The sequence below is a fragment of the Acanthopagrus latus genome, chromosome 12, assembly GCF_904848185.1.
Source record: "Acanthopagrus latus isolate v.2019 chromosome 12, fAcaLat1.1, whole genome shotgun sequence".
Lineage (NCBI taxonomy): Eukaryota > Metazoa > Chordata > Actinopteri > Spariformes > Sparidae > Acanthopagrus > Acanthopagrus latus.
The window spans coordinates 20816769-20835660 of NC_051050.1; the positions used below are offsets into that span (position 1 = coordinate 20816769).

The 18892-nt window shown below is 41.3% G+C and overlaps 2 protein-coding genes across 7 annotated transcripts; both read right to left on the reverse strand.

Moving 5' to 3' along the window:
* Window positions 1–125: 125 nt before the first annotated feature.
* On the reverse strand, window positions 126–9938 carry trappc13 (trafficking protein particle complex 13). Of its 2 annotated transcripts, XM_037117733.1 has the most exons (13): window positions 9713–9938; window positions 8838–8906; window positions 6559–6658; window positions 6354–6438; window positions 6121–6248; window positions 5347–5419; window positions 4973–5017; window positions 4489–4506; window positions 1732–1868; window positions 1446–1644; window positions 1222–1322; window positions 561–708; window positions 126–478 (listed from the first exon to the last, which is right to left on the reverse strand). In XM_037117733.1, exons 1-13 carry the CDS (start codon window positions 9756–9758, stop codon window positions 371–373), a joined length of 1257 nt encoding a protein of 418 aa, XP_036973628.1. In that variant the 5' UTR covers window positions 9759–9938; the 3' UTR covers window positions 126–370. The 2 variants fall into 2 exon arrangements, with proteins under 2 accessions (XP_036973628.1, XP_036973629.1); XM_037117734.1 differs by lacking the exon at window positions 4489–4506 and having other exon boundaries at window positions 9713–9937.
* Window positions 9939–10328: 390 nt separating this feature from the next.
* LOC119030124 (cytochrome b ascorbate-dependent protein 3-like) lies at window positions 10329–13875 on the reverse strand. 5 transcript variants are annotated; one of them, XM_037117505.1, is made up of 6 exons: window positions 13610–13875; window positions 12366–12554; window positions 11461–11669; window positions 11190–11344; window positions 10859–11015; window positions 10329–10752 (listed from the first exon to the last, which is right to left on the reverse strand). In XM_037117505.1, exons 2-6 carry the CDS (start codon window positions 12547–12549, stop codon window positions 10726–10728), a joined length of 732 nt encoding a protein of 243 aa, XP_036973400.1. In that variant the 5' UTR covers window positions 12550–12554; window positions 13610–13875; the 3' UTR covers window positions 10329–10725. The 5 variants fall into 5 exon arrangements, with proteins under 5 accessions (XP_036973400.1, XP_036973395.1, XP_036973396.1 ...); XM_037117500.1 differs by having other exon boundaries at window positions 10329–11015; XM_037117501.1 differs by lacking the exon at window positions 13610–13875 and adding an exon at window positions 13600–13608 and having other exon boundaries at window positions 10329–11015.
* Window positions 13876–18892: the final 5017 nt, after the last annotated feature.

Sequence of the window (18892 nt, forward strand, 5' to 3'; positions counted from 1 at the left end):
GTGTGAAGTTGTAAGGAAACATTTAACAGAGAGCTGAAGTGAAAAAAACAGAAATTCCGGTAATATTCTCCTCAAACATAATAATAAAATGAGCGTTCTGTCTTATTATCCCAGGGAGCAGCCAATATGTTTTAAGCGACAGGAAATCAAAGATTCCAGAGATTTTATTAACATTTATGCACATTTACATCATTATTTTCAAAACAAAGTGGTTTATATTATTCACAATTCATTTTTAAAATACAGTTTTCTCCCCTTCAGGTTGCAAAAAGAGTGAAATGTCAGCGTTATGGGCAGACTTTCCACCGTTTGGTCCATTCATATCTAAAACGCAAAAAAACAAACAAAAACAAAAAAGTCAATAAAAGTCCTAACTCTCGTTGGTCGTGAACGGACAGACCACACACACTTGTGCAATGTCGTCGTATTCGTACGTCCGCTTCAGAAATGTGTCTGTGAGTCTCAATCCGGAAATACTCTGGAACAAAGAGGGAGAGGAAACAGAACGTTGGTACGTGAGAACAGCACAAGGAGAGTTTTCCTGCAGGTGTGGATCTTACCTGCAGACCCTGGATGGATGAGAGGAGTGTGAGGGGCAGAGAGAGGAAGGCAGCAGGACTCAGTTTACCGAGCTGTCGCCCCGATACGCCGCACCAGTGGATCGACCGGGTGTTACACATCTCCAGCACCAAATCCATAGTCCGTTCACTACAACACGGAGGACACAAAAAAGCAAAAAGCTGCTTGTTATTCAGTAATTTGATCACACGTTCATGATTAAACGAAGGGTTTATACAGCACTTTCAAGGTCCCTAAACCAAAACATTCCAAACTGCTGTAGCCGTAATTGTTATCTAAATTGTTATAAATGACACTGTGAAAAATGCTTTTACAGAATTATTTTATACTCGCAGAAATCAATGTATATCACTTTTTTTTTTTTTACCAGCTCTTCATAATTGATTGTACAATTGATAATGATTATTTAACGCTTGAAGGGACTGTTTTATTTCAAATATTAAAAGGTTTTTCGTGGTCAATGAAACAACAGATTTTTTAAACGATTATATTTAATGACGCATTTTAATCTTGACACTGTAACAGTTAAAATGAAGCATTTCCCAAACGTTCAAGACTTCATACGAACCCTGTAAAAAGCACTGAAGCTGTCTTGTGTGGGCTGCAAGACAACCACCATGTGGATTTTTTTTTTTTTTTTACCTGCAGTTGGTGATTTTACAGATAATGTCAAAAGGTTCTTCTAGGTTGACCGTGTCAGGAATCATCTCCAAAGACAGTCTGATATCTCCATACCCTGGAGCCTGGAGGACGTGAGGACAGGACAAAAATAAAGACAATGGGAGTTAAGATGACATACTGCTAATATCACTGATGTTTAAATCGAGGTTTTCGATGTTTAGTCACTAAAAAAAGCATCCTCATACCATTCTTTGCAGCTGGCTGGTCTGTAGCCTCCCTCTCTCCCCGAGATTGGTCTTCCACACGATGTCGAGCTTGCCGATCACCGTCACGCCCTTGATGACACCGGCCTTCTCTGCGTACTCCGGCTTTGGCTTCAGGCAGTACAGGTATTGCCGTGTGTCCATGGGCTGCAGGTAGGACATTTTCCCAAACGTGGACTCTCTGGGAGTGGAAGAGTTACGGATGAGAATGAAGCCTAATCCTGACAGTGAATACCATCGTTCAGCTTTTTAACTCAAGCGCTTTTACCCTCCGTCATCTGAGGCTGCGACCGTGTTGAGCTCTGTGACGTTGTACATCATGGAGGGTTCTAACGAGACCTTCTCCATGAACATGGGCGAGGTGGTGATGTTCTGGATCTGAGCCTCCAGGAACACTTCATCTGTCTGGAGCCGAGAAGCCACGAGTCAGACTAGTATTTGTCGCTCACAGTGAAACATCGTCTCCAAGGTGAACTGAGCAACAACATCCACTTCATCATTAGATATTAGGAAGGGTTAGGCTTGTGCAAAATCCTACTGCCTTAAAGGAAAGGTTTGCTTTTTTCCCAGTCTGTCTTATTCACATGCTCACGTTTGTATATTTAGTTAGTGGTTGCTGTAAGTTTTCCTCCTGTCCGTACTGGGCTTGAAGAGACACTTTTACTTACATGATTTCAATGTAAAAACATAGGGGACAAAAGCCACAGCCTGAAGCAGCCACAGCCCTGTACTCAGGGGACCCACAGACTGTAGAAACATGGATGTGGTCTCCATGACATCACCCAGAGGTTTCTGAAGAGCTCCACTGTGGCTCCAGCTGTCGGCATCTTGGCGGTGCCTGACTCTGCCTTACTCCTGGCTAATTCACAAATGAGCCAAGGGGTGGATTGTCGGTGGAGCGGAGGCGAGCTTAATGAAGCCTGGTAACTAGACAGCAAGCCACCAGCTGTTATTCAATTAAACCAGGTCTTTAAGGTAATTTAAGCCTCAGTATAACTTAAACGAGCTCCTTATTTAAGAATTCACAGAGAAAATTAGCTTTGGAGACCAAAAAAGTTTTTTTTTGTACTAGACTGTAAACAAGTTTCTTTCTGCTGTAAAGTTGTACATTTTATTTTGGGAGTTTATGGAAACTGACTGGCTTGTGTAGTCAGACACAAGTGGAAATTCGAGGCAATTTTGTGTGTAACACATCTGTGTTGGCCTCATTTTCCTCTTAGTGGGACCACATTTGTTCACACATAGCAGAAATGCTATGTGCAAAGGTTTTGTGGCTACTTAAACTCCACTGTCCTGCATTTTATTTATTTATTTTTTTAATCAATGCCCACTTCCTGTGAATACTGACATCTATCCTCATGGCAATAGATAAATATAGCACTTTAGTTGGCCCTAAAAAATACAAATATTTTGAAAAACCTTTAATAAGTCTCATGAGGATGAGATCTTTGAAAGAACAGTGTGAACAGGACGAAAGATTACAAACAGCCGTGATTCTTGGACATGTGAGTAATGTTTTAAGGTAGACTTGGAAAAAAAAAGTGAAGCTGTCCTTTAAGCTACTCTGTAGGTGATGTGAGAGTCATGTAATGAGTTACATGTGTGGATCTGACTCAAGAGGACGAACATCTTACATATAAACATGAATTATGTTCTATTCCGTTTGCTCAGTGTACCTTCGAGGTTATTGTTAGTACAAGTGCTGAGCAGCAGAGTGTACAGCAGAGGTTGCACGACGACATTCGACAAGTCGTTCAAACTGTTTCGCTCGAGCATCAACTAGCTGTGTGATTTTAACCAATCAGATTATTTACAAAACAGCCATCAAAACCTTTGAGAGGGACTGACTGACTCTTCTGCTCTACAGTCATCCTGATCAGTTTGTTGCAGATTTACAAACATCTGAAAAAGGCTCGCTCCTCAGTGAGCTGGTTTTCCTTTAAAAATACGTTAAATATGTCAAGAGAAATCAAAAAGCTGGTGTTACAGTACAGTATTTATTCTAAAATGGATCAAATCATGACATTTAATACCCACATGGGCAAGATTATTATAAAATCATTAATACCTTCTGTATACAGAAAATTATGTTACAAAGTTACTTATCAGAATCTGAGTTGAATTGCTCAGAAAATATCAAACCCTCTATCAACTCTATATCGACACTGTGTCACTAAAGGATTGTCATTCATGTTTATTTTTATATAAACAGCTAGTTGATGCTTTTGGAAAGTAACCGTCAAACCTTCAGTGCAACCTCGACTATACGATAAGATAACAATGAGACAGAAGCAGAGATTAGTTCATGCCTGCAATTCATAACACATAAGATCAGACCATGAACCGTTCTGGATGAGGTTAATGTTAAATCACAGAGCTTAGCATCTCGGATCCATGCAAAGCCATTCCAACCAACACCTGAAACCTCACGTTCAATTAAAGAGAATCATATATATCCGTTTCAATTACTTTAAAATAATCAAGACCCACTGGTCACTTATTGAGGTGATTTTGGTTTACAATCACCGAGACATTAATTGGCCTGTTGCATCACAATGAAAGCCTAAAACCCACAATACACAAGTTAAAAATGCAATTAGCGCACCATCATTCATGTCTCCAGTGTTACATAATCATTGTACATCTTGATAAATTGAAAAAGAACATACTCAAAACTTCTTGAATTATGATAAATAATATAGTCACTAATAACCCCACCCACCACAATTTGACACCACAATTTAAAAGTCCAAGCCCTGTGTAGGATGAGTTTGCAAGAAAGCATGAGCGTCCAAAGAAAAGGGCAAAGACGAATAACGGAAAGTTCACGTCGAGGACTGAAGTGTTAACATTAACATAGATGAGTCACTTGTTTATCTCCAACAATCTATTCGGTATTTCAAGACTTTCCATTCTTCTACTTTGCACCTTTCTATTGGCCCCCGGAAAAGACAAAAGTATGCTGCACCAAAACAAGGATTAAGAGAAGCTAATGTTCAGCGATGAGATCAGAAGAAACAATTACCACAGAACTGAGGTCACTCTAATGGAGAAAATAAAATACAAGACACAGTAAACAAATGAAGTTACATGCCAAAAAGACGATGATAATGAATATTTGCATACGGCTAAGATAAAAAAATAAGCTACTGGTATGAAAATGAGGGAAAAGGGGAAAAAAAGCTTGTTGCCTTTGTGAGGAAAACACTTGATCTCCAGCTCGAAAACAAACACGTTTCTCTGTTAAATAAACGTTTGTGGAGGTACAAGTGTTTTCCACGAGAGCTGAGTGATACCAACTGTCGCATTAGCATCTGGAAAATGTCCCTAAGTATGAAATGAAACATGATATGAAGCATGGTGTATATGCTAAAGTAAGAACTTGCATGTGAGGCGATACAGTTCTTCTATTTGCAGAATGAAATGGTGGGAAATACGAGTGCTCACAGTCCGTATGTATGACACTTTTATTCTATGCTGGCGCTAGTTTCTGAGAGCAGCTGACTTACCTCTGCATTGTAGAACTTTGTCTTCACATCCAGCGGCTTCAAAACCTGATTGAAAATAGATTGCAAACTGAATCCTGGAGTTTTCTCACACTGTACGTCCATTCGACTGATTAATATCTGTAGAATCAGACTGACATTCTTCAGAAAAAGGCTAGAAATCTGAAGGATGATACTGAACGTGTTACCAGAGGGAAGGGAAAAGAGTGAGAACAAGTTCTCAAACTGAAAGCTGAAGACCACAAGAGACCAAATCTTTAGCATGGGTGGTAATTACATTCGCTCTGTTGAAGACCTGTGACATTTCTCAGGTCTCCTCCAGGCTCACACATGAGTTTGCCACTGTTGATTAAAGAGAGCACTCAAATATAACTCACCTGGAATTTGAAGAACTTCCGAAAATAGAGCTTCTCCCCGTACTGAGTGGTGTAACTGACCGCACAAACTAAGCTGTGAATAAAAAGAGAGGACATGTAAGATTTTTTTTTTTTTTCAAGAATTCAGCCTTTTTTATCTGTGTGAGGACAGCTTCACTGACTGGGAAAGCTGAGAGGACATTTTGGGTTTTGGCGGCATAATCGGGTGCTTAACAAAATATACAGTGGTGAAAGAAGTATTTACTCTGTCGAAAGAAAATTCTGAATATCTTGTAGTCCAAAAAACATTCCTGGAGCTTCACAACAACATAATATCAAGGCATTCTCCTAAACTACTGAAACAGACGGGGACTTGTTTCAAAACGTTAAAATAAACAACTGTAAAGTGGCTCCATACAGCTTGTCTGGGGGCATCCAAGTCTCCAAAGGCCCCATGATCCCAAACTGATTTGAAAAGATGTTATTCACACCCTCGATACGCAATCGAGCTCAAGCACCCACTTCAGACAGGGTGCATGCTAGCGCCTTTTAGCTTCACAGTGACAGTGAAGATTTCAGCTTAAGAAAGGGTGTAAATGGTGTTTTAGCCAATCAATTTGGGATCTTGGGTTTCTAGAATCTTGGATCGTTTGTTTTTTTTCATTTGTTTTGCTGTGAAGCTCCAGAAATGTTATGTGAAATACGAAACTTCACCCGACTTTCCGTCAGCTTGGGTGTAAAGAGATATTGACAGTTTTTAAAGAGTTTAGTCAGCTTGAGAAGGAGGACGCTCACATGTGTGTTCCAATTTCTTTGACTTCATGGTGGATAACGTCGTCAATGCAACACTCAGGTTTGAGCTCTGCGACTGCTGAGTTTGACGCCGACAGGTTGAGCCTCTGTGAGCTGGTCTGTAGGTCGGCCTATAAAAGATCACATCACATCACACAGCACAACAGTTGTGGGTCAAACTGCTCAGTGCCGAGTGGGTAATAAGCGTTGGACAAGTGCCTCTTTTCATACAGCACCTTGACGAGAATGTCCTTCACCACTTGGTTGCTGTCGTTGTGCACACTTATGTAACTGGAGAAGGTCTCACCCAGGAAAATATTTCTGTGTAATGCAGAGACGCAGACGGTTAAAATCTTTGAGCTTATAAAGAGTTTCCTCAATAAAACAATAAAACTCTTGTTCATTCATAAATTCTCCAACAGAAAAATGAGCGTTTCTCACCCAAAGTTCTGTGGTAATGTGAGCATCTCTCCCAGCATTAAAATCTCTGCTCCTTTGATGGTGGACGGGTCCTCCCTCATAAGCTGACCAAACAAGTCACCTATAGAGGCAGAGACATACAAATTATGTGCATCAAAGTACATATTATGGTTGCGACTACAAGAGAAAACACACAATATCTCTGGACCCTGTATAAAACTTGCCCAACGCTGGTTGTTGCAAATCTGTCAGTAAGACGAAACTTGAATTTGTTTCCATTAATTTGCTGAAAGTCAGCACTAACCCTTCTGGAGCTTTTGCGAAGCCGGTGGACTGTGAGGATAGACACGATGTAGACACTGTTTTGGCAGTACGGTTTTAAAAAAATGTCTCTGAGTATCCTGTGAAGTGCAGACGGATCAGAGACACAAAGCGCCTTTGAAGATCAGGTTTCAAAGCCGTCTGAACCAGAAGGATTTCACCAGCTTCGAATTTCTGTCCTCTTGTCCAACAACACAGCAACAAACATCTTCTATTATGATCAACTCACTGGCTAATATTACAAATACTGCTTATACTTTTATGTCTCCTACTAGTGCATCTGTTAATGTTAACGACAAAATGCTTGTTAAGTTGAGATTCTTCAGCGGGAGTTAAATATAGAACATGATGGAAAAAAAGTGGAACGGTTTTAAGTTTCTAATGTCAAAGTCGCCCAATTCATCTTTGCACACTTAGAACAAGCTGTCAGTTTTCTGCTACTCTCGTATAAATAGCGATCCTACTTAGAAGTGTCAGTGTGATTTATGGTTTGTGTGGAGTTCAGTTGCCAGTGCAGCAAACACATTTATCTGTGCCGCTCTCCAACAGAGAGGAAAACAAACACTCAGACTCTCAGCGGGGTTTCCATCTAAATCTGGGCACAGCGTCTGAGATGCAAATCTCTAATACAGATGTGCTCTGGATCCAAAGCAAATGCAGCTCAAAATTTGAACGAAATAGTCAAATTTCATTACATTTTGTCTGTTGTTTTTCCTGCTACTAGATCATACAGTTCACAGGCTTTAATATCAAATGTATGAAATCAATTATAAATGACACTGTAGCAATTATTATAAATCAATATTACAGACAGAGTAAAAGCATGATACACTTCATACACTTTGTGAGTTTCCAGCATTCCCTGTTTAATGAGGTTCATGACATCAAGACATTTGGTGTTATTTGCTCAAATAAATATTTTGAACATGAACATGGAAGTCTTGACTGAGTTGGATGTTTGTTAAATCCTGACGCAACCACAGAGATCGTTAGACATTTGTTTTTACCGTGGGAAGCACTCAGCAGAAAAGCAGAAGCTCTCAGCGACGCAAAAAGCAGAAGCAAGTCAAGTGCTCGAGCCCGATCTATGTACTTATGTTGCCTCATATGGCGCACACTGACACCACGTGAATGTCTCAAGAATAGTAGTACTCATATTCTGAAGCAACTTTCAAAACGTGGGTAAAAGTTTGTCCATCAGTCATGGGATGAGTTTGTCAAAATATAAAGCATGTGGAGTGTGTGCAGAGTGAGAGCATACAAATCATTTTGATAATCACAATCCACAGACCATAAACAACATTACTAATGTGAGCAGTAAATGGAAAGAAAGGATGGTACAAACAAAGGATTTTTATGCTAATGTTTTCTTCACTGTAATCTTTAAAATGACGAGGCAGTGAAGACAAACAAAGGCTGCATGGTGTCTTAGCTGCAAGGACCGTTGCCTCACAGCAAACAGATCCAGGATTTGAACCTGACTGGAGTGTTTCTGTGTGGAGTCTGCATGCTCTCCCTCTGTCTGCTTGGGTTTCCATCTGGTGCTCTGGTTTCCTCCCACAGTCCCAAGACATGCAGCATCTCAAATTAATATTCAATAGCTATTTCATGACCGCATACAACTTAAGTCTGTGTTGATTTGTAATGGTTTCATGGGTATTTTCATATCCTCCCTTCCCCTGTGCTAGCAGAATAATTGATAATTCAATATGAGGATGCTCTGCATGGCATGGATCAGACCGACTTCTGTTTCAACATCACAGCTGAGAATTACTAAATCAACAATGACAAGTCAGAAAACCCACAGCAATACAAAGTCAACAGACCCAAAGCCATGTGATCTCTATTAAAAAGTGTGATACTAATTAAAAAAATACAAGTAAAGGAGAAACTAAATGAACCACTAGCTAACAAGAATCATGTATCCTTCTCCTCAGCTGTAGATCTGTTAAGCAGAGAAAAGTCTGTCTTCATCTTACCTGGCAGATCTCGTTCTTCACATGTCACTGGCATGTTTGTGAAGAGTGTTGGTTTCGTTAGCCGCATCACTGTAAAGTAAAATGACATTAGTTAGTGACTGGACACAATAAAGAAAGAAATAAAGAAATGACCAACATCCTGAAAGGGTGACTAATCATTAGATTTAAACTCAACTGTGATTTGCTGGTTTTAACAGTTAAATTTTAGCATCTGTTATCTTATAGCAACATATGTCAACAAGCTTGTGCAGTGCATCCATATCTCCAGGTCAAGATCTGGGGTCACTATAATATTGTGCATTATCAATAAGCCACATAAATTATCTTTAATGGGTGCACAGTCATCGGAAACAGAAGGCTATTGACTAATCAGCTGCCTGTCACACAATCTGACTGTCAATAGCTCTCGACAGTAGCATAAATCATATTACAAGACAGGCCACACACACAAACATGACATCTCACTAAAGATACAGAAGAAAGTAGATTTTCGGGGGCATTATTTCTCTGAGGAAACAGAAAACCAATATTGAGTTTCTTAGCCAAATGAGCTAACAACACAACAGCTAAACATATGCTAGCTGACATAATTCATTGTGGAATATGTCGCTAATTCACAATGTCTGTCAATTTTAACTTTAAGGTCCATTAACGACAAATCTACGGAATCTTAAAAGTGGACCTGTCAATAAAGTATTGATTGCATATGACCAAATAAAGAGGTTTGATGTTGTTTTAGCTAGCGTTAGCGCTAGCCGCTAGCAGCTTATAACAACAAATGACAACAGCCTGGCCACTGGAATATTTAAAGCCTCTGTTTGAGAAAAAACCCATCAGACACTATCTGTTAAATGCTGACAACGATGATACGATACCTTTTAATGCGAGTAGGTGTTCCTGTTTGGCCTGAGTTACATCCATTTTGACAGGGGAAATGGTCTTTTCGGGCGATGTTAGCTAGAATGCTAGCTGGTTATTATGACAGGCTAGCTGGTGAACTTTGACCTCGCAGGAAGCGAATTTCTTCTTCGTCTAATTTGGGACGCTCTGAAGATGTAGCACTGCCGCTCACAGGCCGGGGTGGGTGCTACAACAATAGACCTTTTTGTTTTGTTTTGTTTTGTTTTGTTGTGTTTTGTTTTGTTTTGCTTTCTTTTGTTTTGTTTTGTATTCTTTTCTCTTCTTTTCTTTTAATTTTTGTATCATTAGAGGACTCACTGCATGATTTTTTGCTCCTCTCACTCTGCACACTGCTGGACCACGCTGACCTCCAGTGGTCTATAACAGCAGTGCAGCTGTAGTTCTTCATTTTAAGAGCAAACCTGACTTACATTGAATATTATGACAATCAAGATTGTACTGTGGAAGTTTTCTAGATGCCTTTTAATTGCTAATAAAATACCATATTACAAAATCAATCATCAAATAAATGAAATCCATGCCTGAAATAGGAAAGATCACTTCAAGGAGGGCACGTAGCTCAAGCATATCTCAAATTGGAGTGTCACTATCAGGAATTGTAATTAAGATTTTTGTGTGTTTGAACTCTTTATTATGTTGAACAAGAAAGAAGATGATGAAGATGAAGAAGAAGAAAAAGAAGAAGGAGAAATGGTTTTAATCAGATCCAAATAATGCACTCCTTGAAATTCTTCAATGTAATGAGTTTGAGAACATTTGAACTCTTTGCAGGTTTGGAACAACATTAAAGCAAAAAAACCAACATCATCGATGTGTTTTAAACTAGAAAGATGAGGTTTCCTTATATTCCTTGTACACGTCTCGACCAGTGAAATCCATTACAGTCTCCAGCCATCTGTAATGAACGCCTGTGTGCTCACGGCTCTCTGTGGCACGATGACGTCTCCCTGCCGAGCACCCAGTGTTCTCATGGGCTGTGTACATTGAGCAGAGGCTGTAATTACAATGACACCCAAAGAGTTAAAATACTGAAACAGACAGAACCGATCATCAGCACTGATCAACAGTAATACAGTCCCTGCTATGGCATCCATGCTCACCTGAACACTTTCAGCATCTTCTTCTGGCCGCTGCCATTTTTTATTGGACAGGATGCCAAAAGTGACCAATCCAAAGGCCACGATGAGGAGGCCAAGGGAATTCACAAACTTCGCTTCAGCAGGCAGTGAGCTGTAAGGTTCGGTGCTGTCTCCATTGCTACAGAACAAAACACAGACATCCAGTTCATAAGTGTGTACTGATTCATAGTGGAACAACTTTCCACTGGCATTTTGATGACTGAATTTTCATTCTTGGGGCAGACTTATCCTTTTAAAAAAAATAAACAAAGAAGCCATTGTGCTGTAATGTGGTGGATGATTGAGCACTCACAGGGTAAAGAGCAGTTTCTCAGTGATGCCACTGATGCAGGCGGTCACGCTGAGGATCAAGATCGCTTTTCCCATCCAGCTGTGGACGGGTTTCAGGCTGCTGCGGATCCAGAGCGGAGAACAGGGGAGCAAAAAGCCACCCAGGCCGAGGACCCACTACCCAGCGGCGTGGTGACGGGAGAGGAAGGGGGCGATTACAATATATCCAACCACTAAACACCTTGTATATGTAATTTAGAACAATGAGGGATGTTCAGTTTCAGTATTTGTACCTGGACTGCAAACAGCACCACAGTACAGATGCCCACCCAGCTGTGGAGGGAGTACAGGTGAGGCGCCTGGATGCCTCTGTGGAAGTCGAACACGGCACACAGGCCCAGGACGGACAGCACCAGAGCCAGTAACATCAGCCCGGCGTGCACCAGCTTCCAGATGTGCTTCTTCTGACTCCAGGTGAACGGGAGCCGATACACAACAACCGCTGTGGACGCACAAAGAGATGGATCCTACTTCACATATGTTTCTGCATCAGCTCCCACTGTTCGCCACAGCCTACAGTAATGTTGCATCAAGAGTATTTGTTTTCCACATATTATGTTTCATTTCATCTGATGCTGTTTTATTGTTTCATAATTCTATTACCTAAATACCCAAAAATCAGTGAAAGTAAAACACAACACGCCTTACTTTTAGTTAATGGGTCGAGCTCCATAAACACTCAATCTGGAATCTTTTTCAAGCCCCAAGGCTCTAATTTCTAAGGCGAGGTCTTCCTGTTGAAGATTGTGGGCCTCAGATCAGAGATAAGATAATCCTGGTGGTAACATCTGCCTCGGAGGACGTCATGCTGAACTGTTTTCACAGGCCGAGCAGTGCTCCTTGTGACAAGTCAACTGATCTCATTGTGCAAGATTGGTGGAGTGCCCCTTTTTTTTTTTTTTTACATTTATCTTTATTATTTTGTTATTGCACAGTCAGTTAGGTAACACATGATCAGTGTTATTATTATCCCTTCTGTGATATTGTGGTAAAATCAACAGCAACAGAACTAAATGTGCCCTGGCTTTCATTTCTTTTCCTTTGTCCACTCCCTTTACATCAACGAGGGGAAGGTTAAATAACACACACATATCATATCATATATAATGCAATATAGATCAACAGCACAATAACTTACCGTAGCCATAGAGAACCAGCAGGCCGGACACCATGAGGACAGGGTGCCAGTTGAACTCCAGAGCCGAGCCGTCCCAGGAGAATCCTCCTCTCCAGTGGGAGCTCCAGAAGGTCACAAACAGCAGACAGAGCAGACCCAGACACAGGCTCAGCACGTAGGTGAGGCAGAAACACGCAGACGGCATCGTACCTGTCAGGAGAACGCAGGTATGTCGTCGCTAGAAAGCACTTTTTACACTCTTAGAAAATGTAGCGAATGAATTCTAATGTAGTGAATTTACATGTTTGACAAAAACACTTTCAGAAAAACACTGTTCCAAACATTAGAAGTCATATAAATGTATATGAGTATTTTAAAGCAAGTTACTTAAAGTAAAATCTATCTATAAGAGCCATTTTCATACTATTATATATAAACAAAGTAACTGCATTATTATCAATCTCCAAAAATGCAGAAATCCCAAAGCTATAATGAGAATTGTGTCTCTTTCAGTCTGAAAATACTATTTTTTTTTCTCAATATCTGTAGATAAAAAAGCTGTAATGGCATTTCAACAAATAAACAATGAAGTATAAAGTGCAAATTAAAGCATATTTTTTGAAAATAAATATTGTAATCACAGAAAACAAAGAATCAGTTTGACACTAAAATGATGAGAGAATAACGAGATGGTAACAGGTAACAAATGCTTTATCACTGAAAAAAACACATCATATGTTTTAATATAAGAGCTATGCACTGATTTTACATTAAAAGTGGCTAAAATGGCTAAATGGCTAAATTCATGGTACCCATCACGCATAATCTCCTGAACTCTGGTTGTCCTAATGTTTGGATATCTTGCTGTTGTTGTCTTGTGATTATGTTCTCTCTTGTAACTGTTTTTCTCATAAAACCTGATATTTATCTATCCTGAACAGAGATGTCTCTGTCTCCTGCACATGTAAATCAAGTCTGGTACAGCGGCGAGGCTGTGCAGTGTCCCTGTCAAATAAAACAGCAGCTACATACAATAAAATAAATGAGTAAATGAATACATACATGAATAAATCTGTATTAGTAAATCAAGTGAAGGTTGTGTGTATTTGTAGAAGTTCCTCAAAATAGAGTACTTGTGTAAACGTACTACAGTTACTTCCCATTGATCCTCAATACACAAATCTATACTTAAAAAAAAACCTTTAAAGCCTTTTAAACACAGTAACCTTGAGATTATTTCTAGGCCGTGACTCACATTTACTCACCAGAGCGATGGATCCTGCGTCTCTGCTGCTGCGTCCTTCTCCAAATTATTTCCTCAGTTTGACTTATAGTTTACTTCATGCTGTTACATTAGCATGAGTCAGGATGGAAGGAGGGATGCTTTCTACTTGTTTCGCTCACAGGGTTGTGTGCGCAAAACAACAGATTTTCATCTTCCATAAGACTTTCTGCTTGGTCATGACCATTTGCTGCGGTCGATTAGACAACACAGATTATAAAATACTCCTAAAATGAAGACAGGAGCTATGAATAGCGTCCGCCCAGCATCTGACTGGATATCAACAAGACTTTTAAAGTCATATCAGGCTTTCTTTCGCATATTATTGGAGGCAGGAGCCATCACAAAGATTTGTTTTTTTTTTTCAAAACAACCATGTGGCCGACAGGGACAGCCCACCGTGTCGCATCGTTTAGCACGGACCCCCAGCATGAAGAAAGCCTCCACTGTTTAGCATTGCGGCTGAGCTCTGGACTGAACGCAGATGACCACAGAGGAACGGATCGATGTGTGTTCTCATTTGACCTTGGCCGTGACGCTGAGGAGCACTTTTACTGGACAGATGTGTCAACAGCAGAGAGAATTTGGTCATTTGGAACATATTAAGGTGTTCAGTGTGTAGTCTGATGATGTATGACGTGTGATTTCTGGCGCTAGAGGTGCTCAGAGTGGGCTCGCTCAGGTGCAGAGCAAGGCCTTCTGGAGGAATAACCACCCAGAGTCACGTTAGATTCGGATCAGATTCAGAGCTGTGCGGGGAGCTCAGAGATTACTTTTGAACTTTCGGGATTAAAGAGTTATTAGTGAGGACACAAATTACTTATTACTATTACTATTACTTATTACAAGAAAACATGTCAGTTGATCATGTTGTTGCACTGACGTAAGTCCATTTCAACCGATTTGCCGTGTCTACAGACTGACTTCTAATAGCCTTGGAGGAGGGTATCACGCTAATACACAGGATTACCAAGAAAGGTAAAGTTATAAAAAGCTTAGACATCAAACTCAATCGATCAAACATTAACCTGGTGAGATGGGCAGATGGCATCAGGTCACAGCACTCTAGCTTGAACTGTAAAACTAGTTGTTGTCATGAAACTGTGCACTTATTGTGAGGGAGACAGAACTTCATCACTGATAGTGCTCAGGCCCTAATTAACTGGTGATTCTATACATGCAGTGTTTATATCTCGGTGAAGGAGTTATGGCCCCTGTCTTTGATGGAGGCCTAGTCTTGCTAACTCAAAATAACTGCCTGGGTCAGTTGCCAAGATGGCTGCCAGATGGCGAGACTAACCTACACAAGGACTCTCTGTTTACTCCTGTTTATCAACCTGACTGCAGCAGCAAACCATGAGTGTGACGTCCACTGCCGACAGGAAGTTGACCCAAATTCAAACATCACTCAGGCTTCTAGATGAAATTGGGCCCCACCATGGCAGAGCTTGTGTATCTGTTTGGGTTTGAACTTTGTTGGAAACTTTACGGATCATATAAGCGCACGACAAAATCCATTACAAAAGTCTAGTTGTTTTAAGACACTTTAATGCAGAAATCTCATTGCATCTTAAACAAGTCAGACCTGCTCGTGACACACACACACACTCGATATGTCTGGATGTGTGCAGAGACTAATAATGAACATGGGTGTTAATCTACACATCATACAGCAGCACAGGACAGGCAACACTCAGCGCCACATTGTGCATGATCTGCTTGGAACAAATGTTCTGATCGTCTTCATCCTCCACGAAGACGGACAGGAAGTGATCCTGCTCCCAGGGCACCGGCTGAGTCTGAGAGGCCAGCACACGGACGCACTTGGCGTCTTTGTTGAAGCTGAACTTTTTGTCTGCCGGCAGCACAGACAGGCTCTTCTTCCAGCTCTTATCATCGGCTGCAGTCTGCGGGGCGATGAAGGCGTCCAGCTCCAGAGCCTTCTCCGTGACGAACACTCGGACGTTCCTCTTGCTGTGGTTGCTCATCTGGAATGTGGCGTTCGTGTTCCCCATTTTTGTCGTGTGATTGGTCAGGCCGAAGCTGTAACTGGAAAATAAAGAACCACATTTCGCTTTTAAATCTTTTACTGCTATTATACTGTAAACTGTATTTATTTCTTACACCTCATATATACTTTTTTTTTTTTACTATTTTCTGTAACATCTTGAATATTTTAGCATGGGTATGCTGCCTTGCAAATGAGCAGGTGACAAATAAAACCTTTGAATTTTATCATTTCACAGCCTCGACTGAGACTTTATCAATGCAAAGTGATACAGCTTTAACATTCTGGCGAGGAGGACAGATCAGCACTACCCACCTCAGCACCTGATACATTCAAACAGTATGTGACAGGAAAAGAAAAGACATCAGCTGAAATACTGTCATGTTTGTTTTTTCAGTTTTGTTTCAGGTGTTCAGTGCCCACACGCTAAAAATGAAGCCGACCAGGAGAATGAAATTAGAAAAACTTTCTCCTCTACATTCAAGAAACGGTGCACCAAACTGTATTTACCACATAACAGGTTTGTTACTATTTAAAGTCGGCTGTGGCTCGGGGGTAAGGGGGTACCGATTCCCCTGGTCTGCACGTCGAAGCGTCCTCGGGAAAGATACTGAACCCCGAACTGCTCCTGATGGCAGGGTAGCCGACGCCATCAGTGTATGAATGAATCACTGTAGGTTACTTTGGACAAAAGCGTCTGCTAAATGTAAATGTTAGACTTCTCTTAATGTTTCATCTGAATCAAAGACAGAATTTTAATCTTACCTGCTGCTACGATGAAGGCGAGGTGACAGTGATGCACTGCAGCCGTCCTCCTAATCCAAGCAGTGTGTGTCTTCTGGACAAATTCAGATAATATGCAAAACCTCTTGGCACGGCTGGTTCAGGGTCAGTATAACGGAGCAGGTGACGTCTTTGATACACAGGTTTAACATCTGTTTCACATGCACACACACATCTGTGAACTAAATGGTTGTTTGTCGGTGAAGTGGCATTAATGATACAATTTAACATCATTGTTAACTCTTATTGAAGTCCAGATGCAGGTGGCTGTTTGAGCCTCACTGTGCAGGATGTTCAAAACCAGAAGGCTGTTTTTCACCTTCAGTGCTGACAGTGCACATTTTCTCTGAGCTGATTTACAGCCTGATTTTGGAAGCAGATCTTTGAGCATGAAATGCATTTGAGATTTTGAGATTTGAGTATCTCCCTCCCCACTCACTTCGATAGGAGTCTGGTCTTGTTAGCTAGAAATGACTGACCGGTGGTGTTGCCAAGATGGCTGCCGAGTGCGATTGCGATATCGCGAGTGTAACGTCACAGAGAGTCGAGGGGAAACACTCCCATTTTACATTTAGACCACTTTGCAGACTACGTCACTCACTCACTCTTTGACTCTCTCAACATGCATCGTCACCTTGAGCAACTTAACAATGTCGGAAACATTTAGGATCGTCTAAGCACACAACTCAACAAACTACGTAACAAAGGTCTAGTTGTTTGTAGACATTTTAATGCAGAATTCTTACATTGTTAACAACTGAACTCAGACCTGCTCATGAGAGCAACGACATGTCTGGATGTGTGTGAAGAACTCTGTGAACACATAATCTACACATGATAGAGCAGCACGACGACTGGCGATGTCCTCAGTGCCATGTTGTGCATGATCTGCTTGGAACAAATGTTCTGATCGTCTTCATCCTCCACGAAGACGGACAGGAAGTGATCCTGCTCCCAGGGCACCGGCTGAGTCTGAGAGGCCAGCACACGGACACACTTGGCGTCTTTGTTGAAGCTGAACTTTTTGTCTGCCGGCAGCACGGACAGGCTCTTCTTCCAGCTCTTATCATCAGCCGCAGTCTGCGGGGCGATGAAGGCGTCCAGCTCCAGAGCCTTCTCCGTGACGAACACTCGGACGTTCCTCTTGCTGTGGTTGAGCACCTGGCAGGGACTGTTGGCGTTTCCCATTTTTGTTGTGGTCTGACGCTGCTGCTGTGATCGTAGAATAAACAAAGACATTATTCTCATGTTCACTACAGTCATCGCTCTTCACTGCACACTGTGTATTTATTGTTTCTATAACTATCCCCTTTTATACATTGTGTTGCTTTTAAACCTTCTCCTGCCATTAGACCATATCTATATATTTGCTATGTGTGTTTTCTGTAGCGATGCTTTGCACAAGGTCTTCTTCAGCAATAAGCATCCTGAACCTTGGATCTAGTCCCTCAGTACAGACTCAGGTGTGCGCTGCCCTGCAAACTATCCGCTGACAAATAAAACCTTTGAATTTTATTGTTTTACATCCGTGACTGAGACTTTATCAATGCAAAGAAATGAAATGATCCCACTCTGGTGACGACACCATCCAACCCCAACGTTTGATAGACTCATTCTGTAACGATGCTGCATGTATAAAGTAAAAGACATCAGCTAACATCCCGTCATATGTTTAACACGCGCACCAATTTGCATTCAACACACACTAATTAAGAAAAACAGGACTTTTCGGAACATGTCGTCCGAATCAAAGACAGAATGAGTCCTTACCTGCTGCTGCAACGAAGGTGAGGTGACAATGACACACCGTCGCCGTCCTCCTGACCCAAGCAGTGTTGTGTGTGTGTGTGTGTGTGTGTGTGTGTCTTACGGACAGAGTCTGATAACATGCAAAACTTTTTAGCACTCTTACCCGCTTCAGAGGAGCAGCCAGCATCTCTTTTACTTAGACACACACACACACATCTGGGAGCTGATCACACTGATAATACAAGTGAACAACATCCCTCACTATCAGAGAAGTTAGTGTGCTGTTGAAAGTACATCTTTACTCAGATTGTTTCCGATCCAGATGTTTCTATACAGTCAGTGATGCTTCCTGCTGAAAGGCTGATGTGGAAGCAGCAGGCGGCGGCTCGCTGTCAGTAAGTCATTAAAATGAGCAAAACCAAACATGTTGGTCTGTCCCTGTCTGAACACTCTCTGACTCACACAAGCCCGAGCCCATCTGTAAACTTTTCAGGGCTCATTTTTTAAAACAGCGTCCAAACTTTTTTTTTTCAGGGGGAATCTAGGCTGCACAAAAACCCCCCAACCACTTGAATCTGAAGTGGAGAAGCTCGAGAAGTCATCCAGAACAAAGTGACAGCTTCCTCTGAGGTGTACCACTGTGAGAAGTGGCGGAGCTTGGCCTCTTTGTTAGACAGAGCAGATCCGCTGTTTCCCAGCACGGTTTTGAATATTCAAAGTGAAGCA

Bases quoted from the DNA above. Each gene is read 5' to 3' on its own strand.
- trappc13 (XM_037117733.1), bottom strand. From the start codon at position 9,758: ATGGATGTAACTCAGGCCAAACAGGAACACCTACTCGCATTAAAAG. The intron at 8,907-9,712 runs GTATCGTATCAT...TTTACTTTACAG, and splicing joins ACACCTACTCGCATTAAAAG to TGATGCGGCTAACGAAACCA. The intron at 709-1,221 runs GTAAAAAAAAAA...TCCGTGTTGTAG, and splicing joins TGTAAAATCACCAACTGCAG to TGAACGGACTATGGATTTGG.
- LOC119030124 (XM_037117500.1), bottom strand. From the start codon at position 12,549: ATGCCGTCTGCGTGTTTCTGCCTCACCTACGTGCTGAGCCTGTGTCTG. The intron at 11,670-12,365 runs GTAAGTTATTGT...GTGCGTCCACAG, and splicing joins GCTGGTTCTCTATGGCTACG to CGGTTGTTGTGTATCGGCTC. The intron at 11,016-11,189 runs GTGAGTGCTCAA...TTTGTTCTGTAG, and splicing joins GAGAAACTGCTCTTTACCCT to CAATGGAGACAGCACCGAAC.